Genomic DNA, 13384 nt, shown 5'->3' with positions numbered 1-13384 from the left:
CCGTGCTTCTATTGGTCGCCGGCGACCGCCAGTCGCCTATGCGTCGCCACAACGCGGCGAGTCGCCGAGTCGCCTGGACGACTGACGACTAAGTGCGCAAGCCCCTATTTAAACTATAGTCAGTCACCGACTGGTCGACAGTGCGTAATAGCTCTTAGATGGAATAAAGTGATTGTTTTTGAAAATGAAAGGAAATAAAATGAAATGAAAATTTATTTGTTTGAATAATTGTGGTTACAAAGTTTTTATAATAAATTTTATGTCCGTACAATTCGCCAACAAATAGCATACAAATATTTATATTATGCTTATTCAATTTTAAAATTTAATTAATTTACATAAGTTATTATTTAAACAATGTATTATTTACATTAGTTCATTAGATCATTTTACATTTATATAGTACACATTATAAATTATAGTATAGCAATATTACAATTTTATTTATTACAAGTTGATTATTTTTATTGACCATCTTCCAGTTGTATTTCGCTAGGTACCAGCTTCATGTTTCCTAGAAATCCAGTCTCGAACCTTGCTCGAACCCAAATTGATCTTTTTTTCTTTTTCGACAATAAAATTGTTAATGTAGCTGCTACACGTGCGCATCTTGACGACATTATTTCACAAAATAGAATAGAAAAATTGTGACAGTAATTCCTATCCCGTCTTGATCCCGTCACTCGCAATATCTGGTGTGTAAACACCTCCGCGATAAGTTACAATCTGTGGTTACAATAGTATGATCCGCGAGCTTTTTTTTTTTTTTTTTTTTTTTTTATGTTATGGGAAGGCAAACGAGCGGACGCACTGCCTGGTGGTAAGCAGGTTGCGTCGCCCATAAACCATAACAGAGGTTATGGTTGTTGCCTACCAGGATTAAGGGATTTGGAAGGAATTATGGAGAAAGGGGCGAGGATGGGAGGGATTAAGGATAGGGGAGGAGAGGATGGGTAGGGGATAGGAAGGGATGTGGGCCTCCGGACCCCTCACTCACCGTACGGAACGCGACAGTAAACTGTCACTATGGCGCCGATATTCTGTGAGGAGCTTCTCGCATGACATTTATTGCAGCGATAAATTGCAGGATATGTAAACGATATTGCAAGTAACTCATGCAAGACTTCCGCGAGTTTACTTGCAGGTGGAAACGCGGCCTAAGGATTCCATCATTTGATTACTTTTACTGGATCTGTTGTGTAGCGCCCGCCTGTTCTGTGGCCATGGCCTCAGAGGAATAAACCTATAGGGCGTATTCAGAAAGAAAGCTTGAAACTTATAAGCGCTTATCGGCGCTTGTCATGTTCATAATATATTTTCCTGCGCGGGTTACCAGCACTGACAGGAAAATATATGAACATGACAAGCGCCGATAAGCGCTTATATGTTTCAAGCTTTCTTTCTGAATACGCCCATAGAGTTCTTATATTGAGACAGAACAAAATACATATTTTCTAATCTACTTACTCTTAGTCAATAACAGCATAAGTCAGATTGAGATAGCGATAGAGTATCTGCACTGTCTTTAAACGTAGCGCGCCGGCAGTCAGTTTGTTTTCCAACCAGCTGGTGGGCTCAGTGCGTCAAGTGTTTTTAACGAAATATTTAGAAAATATAAAGTGTATAGTGTTTCTTTTTATTTGTCAGTGTGCTAAATTGACTATTGTATGTTTAGCTATCGGCTATTACTAGTCGAATGGGAGTTTTGGATGAAAACAATGAAAAAATATCTTTCCATCGGTAAGTGATTTTCAGCAAATTGATAAATATTTATGTTCTAACCCTATTTGAAGGTTTTATCAAGCGCTTTTTTATAAGTTTATGTTGTAACTGTAACATTTACCCACTTTATGGGGTTGTGGAATACAAAAGAATTAAATAATTTTTAAAAAATGTCACAATATTATCACGTTTGGCATTTTGTTTACCACCGTAGTGTTGTAACACATCTAGCGTATATTATCGATTTATGACAAAAAATCTATTTCATATTAACGTTGATTTATTTATTTTGTTTCTTATATCAGATTTATATGTAGTTGTTGTAGCAAATAATAGATGTAAATTTTCTACAGCAGGAAAATAAAAAATACCACGTGGTTGTTTTATTTGACTTATCTGTTTAGTTTGTTGTTTCTCTTTTAGATTATTAATAAATTCATTTTGTTTTAGATTTCCAGAGCTAAATAAAAAATGGGTATAAAACATGATACGTGTAGATTGGACGCCGTCGAAATTTGCTAGATTGTGTTCACTGCATTTCGAGCCTGCGTGTTATCAAGATGGATACTCTAGAAGAATTGTGCAATCTTACGCTTACGTTTTTTTTTGTTCCTTTAGATAATAAATACATTTGTGTGTGAGTGAATTTTTATTTGGAAATTTTTTTACACATTTACTTTAAATGTGTAAAATGTTTATGTGAAAATTAAACGGTTGATTAAATGACAGTTCTCATAGATGAGAAACTACTATTGAAATACATACTTAATATACATGCGTTTTCAAAGAAAAACCCGCATAGTTCCCATTCCTGTGGGATTTACGGGATCAAAAGTAATTTTTCCAAATTTCATTGTAATCGGTTTAGTAGTATTCGCGTAAAAGAGTAACAAACATCCATCCTCACAAACTTTCGCTTTATTAGTAGGATGTAAGGAAAATGTTTTCTTTAAGACTGTCCTTTTATGAACTTGTTAAAATTCATGCTGACTGTGCCTTTCTCCTCACTCCTTTAACTTTATCATCATTTCCATCTTTATTTTAAATTAGTTACATTTCAAATTTTAAAATTTATTTTAAAATATACTAGCTTCTCGCCCGCGTTTTTAAAGAAAATCCCGCACAGTTCCCGTTCACGTGGGATTTCCGGTATAAAACCTATCCTATGTGTGTATGTACAAAATTTCATTGTAATCGGTTCAGCAGTGAAAGAGAAAGTTATCCATTCTCGCATAATTTCGCATTTATTATATTCGTAGGATTAAACAAATAATGTATTCAACTGAAATTAATGATTAATTTTGTTTTTTTTTTTATTATTTATTATTTCACGAAACCGTAAATGCAAAATTCATTCACGATTTTATCGATTGAAGCACATCCCATCACTATCACCTTCTATCTATCTAAATACGTACCTATAGTAAAAATGGTGCCATGACTATGTTGAAACGTAGCTTGTAGTCTATAGCTATCTCATTCTTTCATACGACGTTTTCTTTAGATAGAGAGAAACAAATATATGTAAATTGTATACGCTCGATACAAGTACTCTATAGGTTTATTCCTCTGAGGCCATGGCCCATTATCAATATATGTCAGATGTCAGTGTCAAAAATGACAATTCGGAAGCCGCGAAAATGCGAAATTGCTCTATATTTTGACAGTCGAAGAAAATAGTGTTCATAAATCATATCAGCGATATTTTCATTACAAAGAGTGCATATTTCTATATTTAGTTACTTACTTGTCTATTTTTATAAATCTTCCCCATTTAATTTCACTTCATTAACATATAAATACACAATGAACTATGATCAATCTATATTACCGACAATAGATTTAAATCAAATATCTAAAATTACTTTACTTCAGATTGATCATGTTACTTGTATTGAATGGTAAACTGTTTTTATTTTAATTATAAATATGTACAAGATTACATATTTTATTTTATGTATAGCTTGTTGTTTATAATGACCTAAATTAACCTTGTTTAAAATAACTGTATGTACACCTATTGATTTTATTTATTGGTTACGTTTACCTTTAATTCATTAAAAATATTTTAAATAATAACAAGGCATTTCATTATTTCAGTTGTAAATATTATATAGTACCAACTACAGCTATATGTGGTCATACATTATGTCATACATGCTGGCATGGAAGACAAACTTGTCCTGTCTTGTCATGTGGGTCTAAGATTGACCGCAAAACTTTAAGACTCAACTTAGTATTACAAAATCTGACAGAACATATACATCATCTAGCCAATGCTGTACAAGATCTTTTTAAGTTTAAATGTAAGTAAAATATTATTCTTAACTTAATTTAATATATTCAGAATTTACTATTTTACTTATGTTAATAATTGTTGTTATTTCTAGTGGATGACTATTTGCATAGTGGAGGTGAATTACTCAATGTGAACGATCCCAAAAAGAATGTCCAAGATTGGTTAGCCAGTTCCCAAAATCATTTCTCAGCTCCAGTAAGTTCACAAAACTCCCTACAAGAAGTGAATGCAGCTCAAAAAGTAATTGTCACTGATATTCAGGTTCATACAAACAGTAAGAAAAACCCAAGTCAAACCAATGTAATATTTGTACCAGTAGAACAAAAAGATTGGGACAAAATTGAAGAATTGCCTGATTCTGAGGATATATTAAATAAAGATAAAGAGAACATTATTGGTCCCATGGATATAGAGACCTATAATTTTATGCCAAATGATGACAATATAGCATATTCTACAGACAATCCAAGAAGAAGTTCCCGGAAAAAAGATAAGGAATGTAATAGTGTAAAAAGTTCCAAATTGGCCAAGCCCAATAAAAATAATAAAAACTGGAAAAATGTGAGAAAAATGAAAAAAGAATTCAGTAAGTTAAATACGTTAAACAAAAACAAATTAAATGTCTCAATTGAAATGTGCAAAAAAGTCAAAAGCAATAATTTAATGAATAAAATAACACCTCAATCCAATAAAAAAAATGTTTGTAATAGTAATGATTCTGGAAATGATACAATTGAAAATTATAAAAAATTTGAGAAAAGCAATAGTCTCATGCAGACAGATGATAAAATAGAAATCAATATAAACCCTACTACAGAACTTGTCAACAGTTTAGAAAAAAACACAACTGATCATGAAAATGATAAATCTAGGAATAAAAAAAAATATGCAGAGCTTTTAACAAGATCTGTTACTGAAAAGGAAACATGTAAAAAGCCAAATGTATGCTTTTTCAAAAAGAATATTTTGATTGGTACAGACATTAAAAATACAATTCCTGTAAATGTATCAGAGAATGAAAAATTGGAAACATATGATACTGAAGATATTGAAATTACTATAAAAATAGGAAGTACTTTAACTAATATATGCATAAAAAAGAAAGAAAATGATGTACAGTTGAAAATTAATTCAGACAGAGAAATACAAACATCAGTAGATAAACAAAGTAATAAGATATCTGTTTCTACTTCACCTATAAAAGGTATATATGAAAAAAATTCCACACAAAATGATAAATGTGCACAAGTTATTTCTTTGAATCCAAATAGTAAAGACGGAAATATACCTGTATCCCAAAAATTATCTCAAAAAAGTAAAAAAAATACAGCATCAGCAGATACTGCTTCTGCAAATATGGAAATTACTGAGAGTATTGAAAGAGAACTCTCAACTGTGATGGAAAATGTACAAGAAACATCAGAAAATAGATCATCCATTGTATCAAAAGCTAACACTTTAGTTAAAGACCATAATACTAAAGATGTTGTGCCTAATGATGATGAATTAAATGATTTAGATATGTTCGATAGTGAATCTGTCAAGGAGGGTAATGTGCAATCCCTAAAGGCTTTAGGCCATGTTCCATCTACAATTCTTACAAGTAATTTCAATAAATTAAGAACACAGAAAAACACAACAAAAAGAGATAGGGACGCAGGTGATATTGATGAACCTTGCAGCAAAAAAACTAAAACAAAAAATTCTCAATTATCTCAACAAAAACAAGCTACTCAAAAATCACACAATGACAGTGAGCTTGGGAATTATGATGAAATTATGAGCCAAGTATTTGCTAATATTGATGCAGATATAAAAAATTTGCATAAAAGCAAAGATAATGCCAATGTATCCAATGCACAGCAAAATATTTCGCAAACTTCAATTAATAGGCGTATTTTGCAGTCACAGAACAAAAATATTGATAAAGGACAAGTAACGGAAAAATATAGCGAAAGTATATTTACCCTTATGGAAAAAGATATTGATGATATAGATTTAAAACAACCTACACAATCTGTAAGTACCCTATCCTAATAGTGTATGTAAATAGTGAATATATTCTATATTTGTAATTAACATTTGACCCGTATATTACAGAAAGATGAAACAATTATTGATAAAAATAAATCAAATGATGATCCAAAAAAATTATTAGAGGACCATGATATGGAAATTATAGAATTGAGCACACCACAACATAAAGATGATGGTTCTGATGAAAGTGTTGTGGATGAAACACCACAGAAGTAAGTTTTATATCTTTTTTTTGTGTTGACAATTTCTGGATTTATTCCAATAACTGTAGAGGGGAAGTCCAATGTTATACATATATATTTTTTTAATTAAGTATGTATATACTTATATAATCTATGTGTATCCAAGTTTCAAGCAGGCGTAGCAAAACTATAAAAATAAATAAAATATAAAATCCTTTGATGTAAGGCTTGTTTTAGATCATTATTTTCATAAATAATTTTTCTAATGAAAATCGCAATATGTATACTCATTTTATTTATATTTTTTGCAGAAACAATTCATATACAAAAAAACATGCTGATCTGATTGTAAACAAAGATAAAGCATTAAAAATTAATCAATATGGTAAATCTGGTGCCTCAAATAATGACAAAAAATTGAATGAATCTCAGGGAATTGTTGACATAACAAGTTTCTCAGGCACTGTGGGTGATTCAACAAAGAATAGTAGGAATATTACTGTGGTGGAACAGCCTAAAGGGGGGATAAATTTCACGCCCATATCTATTAATAAATTTGTCGATCATATTAAGCATAACTCAACACCGGTGTCGCGAAAATCACTTAACTTCAGTGAGAGTGTTGATATTGATATAGACAAAACTATGTGCCCAAGCAACTTTGTCGCGGCGAAAAATACGCAAGAAAAAGAAATCATGAGCAAAGCTTTTGAACAAGATGATGTGATGTCACAGAATATCATGGCAAATAACAGGAAGAATCAGAAATATTATATAGCTGGATCTTGCTTGAGTTTATCTGAAAAAACAAAAGTTAAACAGTTGTGTGCACAGAGGAATTGGGTCTTTATGGAAAAATATACAAAGGAATTAACACATCTTATTGTTAGTGTGGATGAAGAAAAAAAGGCGCAACGGTAATTACTTATTTATATTTACTATCCTTTATCTTACTTTAAATTATAAATTAATTGATTACATAAAATATATGTCTTCTATCAATACCTAATATTTGCTACATACATGTATATTATTTGAAGTATTATGTTACACCATAATTGATAATTGTTCCACTTGGACATTCTTCTTACCTTTCAAAAGTACATGGGACTGAGTACTAATCCATAAAACTCAAAGGTAACTGATATAGTGATCTATCAACGCACAGCCCAAACCACTGGACGTAACGGGCTGAAATTTGGCATGCAGGTAGATGTTAGGATGTAGGCATCCGCTAAGAAAGGATTTCCTGAAATTCTTGCGGGAACGGGGAAAAACGGGGATGCACGTACAAAGTCGTGGGCGGAAGCTAGTATTTTATAAATCCAAAGCATTTAATCCATATATTTATATTTTCAGATCAGCCAAATTCATGTGTGCATTAGCAGCATCAAAATGGATTGTTGCATATGACTGGGTAGAGAAGTGTTTGCAAACCAACCAGATTGTTGATGAGGTAAGATTCTGATGTTAAATATTAAATGTTCCATTATAAAGTGCAAATATAGTTATAATTATTTATTGTTATAATTATACAAATATATTTTTAATGCTTCATTCAAAGCGATTTTATCAATGAATAGGTATGTACCCAGTGTGTACAAATTTCTGTATAGTTATTTGCTGTTTCCTGAAGAAAAACACATTTTCTTTTTATCATTGCATTTATTGTTTAGTTTTGCATGTATGTAAAAGTAGTTTATCACAGGTTAATCTATTTTCTATTGCATTGTTTGGAACTAGATGGCGTTGTGAAATGACCTTATAATACTAATTTTTATTTTATTTTAGGAACCATATGAGGCGTTAGATATTACAGGGGAGCCGGGCCCGAAACGTTCTCGACTCACGAAGCAAAAACTTTTTAACGGCATCAAATTCTTTTGTATGCCGCCGTTTGGAGTTCTCGATGTAGACACGCTCAAGGTTATTATTTTCAATTAATTATAATATATATTATAGTTAAAAATTAAAATAATACATAAACAATGACATACACAATCCTATACAAAAATGAAGTGTCCTCAAATGTGGTTATTACTTATTATAATTTTCATTTAAAAGAAACAAACATCATAACAATATAGAGCTTATTCATTACATGGTAGTATGTTAAAATTATACTATTCATTTAGTATTTATATACAGAAGTAGAATAATTCAAAAGCAAGCATGGTACATAAAAATAAATTAAAAAATATATTGTGCCCATACATCAGCAATGAAAACTTACGAAATGGAACTGAATAGCATCAGGTACAAAATAAAAAAAAATGCTCATTGCACCTTAAAAGTTTTCGTTTCCAGGATATATAGATTGAAGAGAATAATGCTAAAAAATAATTTTATATTAAACTGGCTTTCCCAGCAGACGTTGTTCTGCCCTATTACCCTTACGTGTTTTTTTCCGTAAGAACGGTCCTTCTACTCTAACAAAAAATGTAAAAAAAATTGCCGAATTGATTGTCATTTTCGCGAGTCATACGATTAGCAACACATTTGGTGATTCATTTTTATTATATAAGATCCATTTCATACATAACATGCGTAAAAACTGCAATTTTTATTGATATAATATGAATAATGTTTTTTATTGTATTTATTTGTAGGAGATATTGGAATCCGCGGGTGGTACGGTGGTGAACCAAGCGAAGGCGGTAGAAGTGACGTCATCACCCGCACTGCTATTGGCCGAGCCGGAGTCTACGCAGGAAGATCGATTTATATGTAAGTAAACAAAATAGTAATAATTGTTGAATTTATATTTTTTATTTGGTTTTATGGCATTCAAATGCTTTATAAATATAAATTTATAAAGAATAGAAAAAATTCGATCATGAGGCGGGACTCGAACCCGCATCCTTTCGCGCCATTCCGGGGCGGATGCCTGACCAATTCAGCCACTCGTGACCCGCCAGAGCAATCGAATTCATTCTATTCTTTCAGTTTTATGTGTCTAAGGGACACACCGCGCGCCATCTATTGGGATGATTAACAACCATCTCAACCAATATGAAGCACTTTTCAGTGAATACAATATTGTAACGATGGAACACTGATGGTCTTAATCTAATATGTATATATATATGTATATATATTATAAAGGCGAAAGTTTGTAAGGATGTACTTTCACGTAAAAACTACTGAACCGATTACAATGAAATTTAGCACACATATAGAGGGTAACTTGGATTAACACATAGGATAGTTTTTATCCCGGAAATCCCACGGGAACGGGAACTATGCGGGTTTTCCTTTGCAAACGCGGGCGAAGCCGCGGCCCGCGGGCGGAAATCTAGTATAGAATAAATTCCCTTACAAATTTGCAATAAATAAAATTAATTACAAAGTTTTGTTACTTCATAATAAAACACGTAAAAATTACCATATAAATTAATCCATTATCGCAAAAGATAGAAAGAACATCGAAAATACAATAATAATTTATTGTATTCCAATCATAGCTATGCTTATAAAACTACATCAAATACATACACAAAATAGGTAACCAAGTTTTTAGCATACAAATATGCCAAGGTTGTTGGGCGCTACACCATTTACTAAATGCTACATATTTATATTTATATATATATATATATATATATATATATATTATATATATATTTAATATTTATATAGTTACTACTATGTAGTATGCATATGTGTATGTATGTATGTGTATCTTATGATATATTTGTATTTCATATATTTATTTAGGTAATATTAGTAATATTATTATTTATATATATATTTTTTTTTATTTTTGTTCATTTTTACGTATTTATATCATGTACTGTATAAAATGTGTATATATTTTATTGTGTTCTCTTATTATTTCTACCCTATTCTAAAAATATGTTTTTATTTTGTCCGACTACTTTTTGCGCTTCTTTGCCTTTCTCCCCGTGGTTGCCTGGCAGAGATCACTGCATAGTGATAAGGCCGCCCTTTGTGCTTTCTAATCTTATTTTTGTAACCTTTATGTATATTTTGTTTTTTGCACAATAAAGTGTTAAATAAATAAATAAATAAATAAATGAAAAAAAATCCATCAATCTATTACTCGATAAAAGTGTATCAAACAATGATATTGTTTTTCAGAATCAACAATCAATATAATGTACAGATATTTGAATAGACCATATTTCCAAAAATACCTTATTTTACTTTCGTTCTGTGAAGCAAACGACATAATATGAAGATTTTAAATATAAAAATATGTTCGGTTCCAAAAAAGTAAAAGGTTATAATATACAGGTACATATATTATTTTTGCTGAGTAACGTAAGAAATTTACAACAAAAATGTTTTCGTATAAACGACAGCGACCACTTTTTCCTTGTTGACCAATGAGTGTTCAAAGGATAACTAATACTTTTTCCTCAATAGCCGTTTCTTATTGAGATGATAATTAAACGCACGATGACTATAAAACTACTACTACACGTCAAGGTGCATTGATCAATGTGTAATTGTATATTCTGCTAGTGTAGTAACTAGTAAGAGCCCATGGTCACCCTACACGTTATTGACTTTGACCCTGCCCTTCAAGAGATACGCGATTTCACGTTATGTTAATCGCTGATATAATAGTAATTTCTTTAACGCGTTCTTATACTAACAACCTGCTTCGGGTTCGCTCGCGTTCTTCGCTTCACTTATACTTTTATATAGATAGGTTTCTATATAAATAAGAGGTATTCAACTATGAACCTAATGTATAACCGATACATGAAGAAGCTATATTATATAATGTAATGTACATAATTCTCTAGGTAATTTTGTTTCCCGGGTAAACCAGGGCAATTGCCTAGTACAAATAGCAGAAAGGTAACATGGTTGTCATCATCTATTATAGTTACTATGTATAATAATTTTAATCTTAATTAGTTGTAAATAATTAAACTAAATACATATCTTCTCAGTTCTCTTCTATCTGCGTAAACATATAGCCAAAAATAACTTTATTCAATCTAGGTAAACAAATCTCTTTACGATGGTGATTCGTAATTGCGTCATACATTTTCAACCAACGATCCCAAACCAACAGAGCTTTTCAATTTGCCTTCTATTTTTTGCATTCTGCATTTTAATATTCTTATTTCTTACTTATTTTATTTAACTGTTCACATTCATCTGTCATTTCATCATCACGAACACGCACAACTGATATAAGTTTTCCTTCTCTCTAATGTGTCTAAACATACTAGAAATAATTATTGCATTACATAATAATTAGAATAATATGTCTTAACATTCCATAATTAAATTAATTAATTCATCCACCTGAAAATCATCCCGTAGTTTAAAAATAAATTGTGCACATGACGGATAGATAAACATGCGCGGGCTATTCTTATACGAAATTATTATGAATTTAATTAATATAATATTTTATATTACAAATTAGCAATTAGTGACTTGTTTAAAATTACCTATTAACTATAAGTTATTCGCAAATACATTTGGCAAGCAATCGCGATGTAAAACTAATGCCAGGTTTTATTTTTATTATAAGTACATATTATACAACGTCTATATAATAAATGCTGTAGTTACAGTCTACACATCAATATAATGCTGTATGAATAGATTAAAAAATTCGACCGTTTTTTAAATTCGTTTATTTAAATAAAAATTCAACAAAAAACGTCTGTTTGATAGTTATTAATTTTTATCGCCTTCAAATAGTCAGAACTGGAAAAAATTTAAATGGGACAAATCGAAAGACACTAGCTTTTAAATAAAAAAAAATCATCAAATTCGTTTCACCCATCGAAAGTACTGAGGAAACAAATCCAAAAAGAATACAGTTGGATGGAGAACCTCCTCCTTCACTTTAAAGTGTGTGTGGTAGGAATTTTTGAAGTGAAAACTTCTTTAGCGGCGTTGAGCACTTTTTCTATAATGGGTATAAAATCTTAAACTCGCGTCTGATCGAAAAAGCGTAAGACGGATTCACGGATACCATTCCAAAATATCAAACATGCTCAACGTTAATAATCAAGTTTTCACTTCTGACGGCACTCCCGGAGTGCAACCCGTCTTTTTTTTAATATACCTAATCTTATTTGTTTTCAGATCTTGCAATGGAACTGTGCATCGTGCCAGTGAACTATGAGTGGGTACTGAATTGCCTCGGCAGCTACACTCTGTGCTCCATTCACGAGTTATTATTGTGCCCCTCGTCCCTTCTACCGCCCGCTACATCAAAATGGCCGACAGCATTGATTACCCGGGAAAATGATTCGCTGATTGAATAATGATTATAATTTATTGTATAGTATACAGATGATATATGTAATAATAAATATATTTTTATTAACTATGTTGGTTGTTTTTCTTCTGAATCAATGGACGTACTTACCGTTTAATTTCTTTTCTCCTAGTTAATATTACTGAATTGTTGAAGTATTTTCATTAATTCATAGTTCATACCAGATAATTAAAAATACTAGCGGCCAAATTGATAGGCAACCTGGTAGATATCTATATTCTCCTAAATAAAAAAATACATAAAATATGGGTTTTAGCCATTAGCAAAAAACGATGAACGCACTAATCCTGCAGCCGGATCTCGTACTAAAAAAAAATAATTATCGTCTTTACTTTTATAACATTCTAAAAAGAATAGATTGTTACTAATTATTAGTAATTACCAGACATCATATTTTTTTTTATTTTGCATTAATTAATATATGTATTATGTACATAGTTTAAAATATACATATAACTATGTGTCTCTTTATATCACAGAAAAAAAATGTTATTCGTGTAACAATTAAAAATACTGTAATGTCGGAAAAGCGAGATGTTCTAACAAAAGCATTAAGAATGTCTCAATGACTGCTAAAATTGTAAATACATATATATATAATTTGTTACGCAATAAATATTTTTGATTTTTAGGGTTAGGGCACCACAGTTTCCCGTGTGGAAAAATAGGACGGACATAGACTAGGTAGGTACTTCCTGTGCCGAAAATAGAAATCGATGGGAATAAAAAATTGTAAAGCGCACAAACCAAAGTCGAAGGCGCAAAGCTAGTGGGTATATCTAAAACAGAGCAACACTATTTCTGGAAAAAAAAGCTTTATAAATTCGGTTGAACACCCTTCTATTCGTTCTGGAAAAAAGTTGCTTT

At 31.2% G+C, this 13384-nt stretch overlaps 1 protein-coding gene across 1 annotated transcript; it reads left to right on the top strand.

Annotated features, from left to right (window-relative positions):
* The first annotated feature begins 3410 nt into the window (after positions 1 to 3410).
* Positions 3411 to 12568, top strand: LOC149908936 (uncharacterized). The gene is made up of 9 exons (XM_090120509.1): positions 3411 to 3623; positions 3823 to 4028; positions 4113 to 6040; positions 6122 to 6270; positions 6552 to 7157; positions 7600 to 7696; positions 8032 to 8166; positions 8850 to 8967; positions 12322 to 12568. The coding sequence occupies exons 1-9, from the start codon at positions 3529 to 3531 to the stop codon at positions 12501 to 12503; spliced, it is 3516 nt and encodes a 1171-aa protein (XP_089976635.1). The 5' UTR covers positions 3411 to 3528; the 3' UTR covers positions 12504 to 12568.
* The last annotated feature ends 816 nt before the right edge of the window (positions 12569 to 13384 follow it).

Source organism: Colias eurytheme, chromosome 4 (genome assembly GCF_061535395.1).
Source record: "Colias eurytheme isolate Ceu_HAF_F1 chromosome 4, ilColEury1 Martin Lab GWU primary, whole genome shotgun sequence".
NCBI lineage: Eukaryota > Metazoa > Arthropoda > Insecta > Lepidoptera > Pieridae > Colias > Colias eurytheme.
The sequence above is the reverse complement of the archived record's forward strand: the minus strand, read 5'-3'. Positions and strand labels throughout refer to the sequence as shown.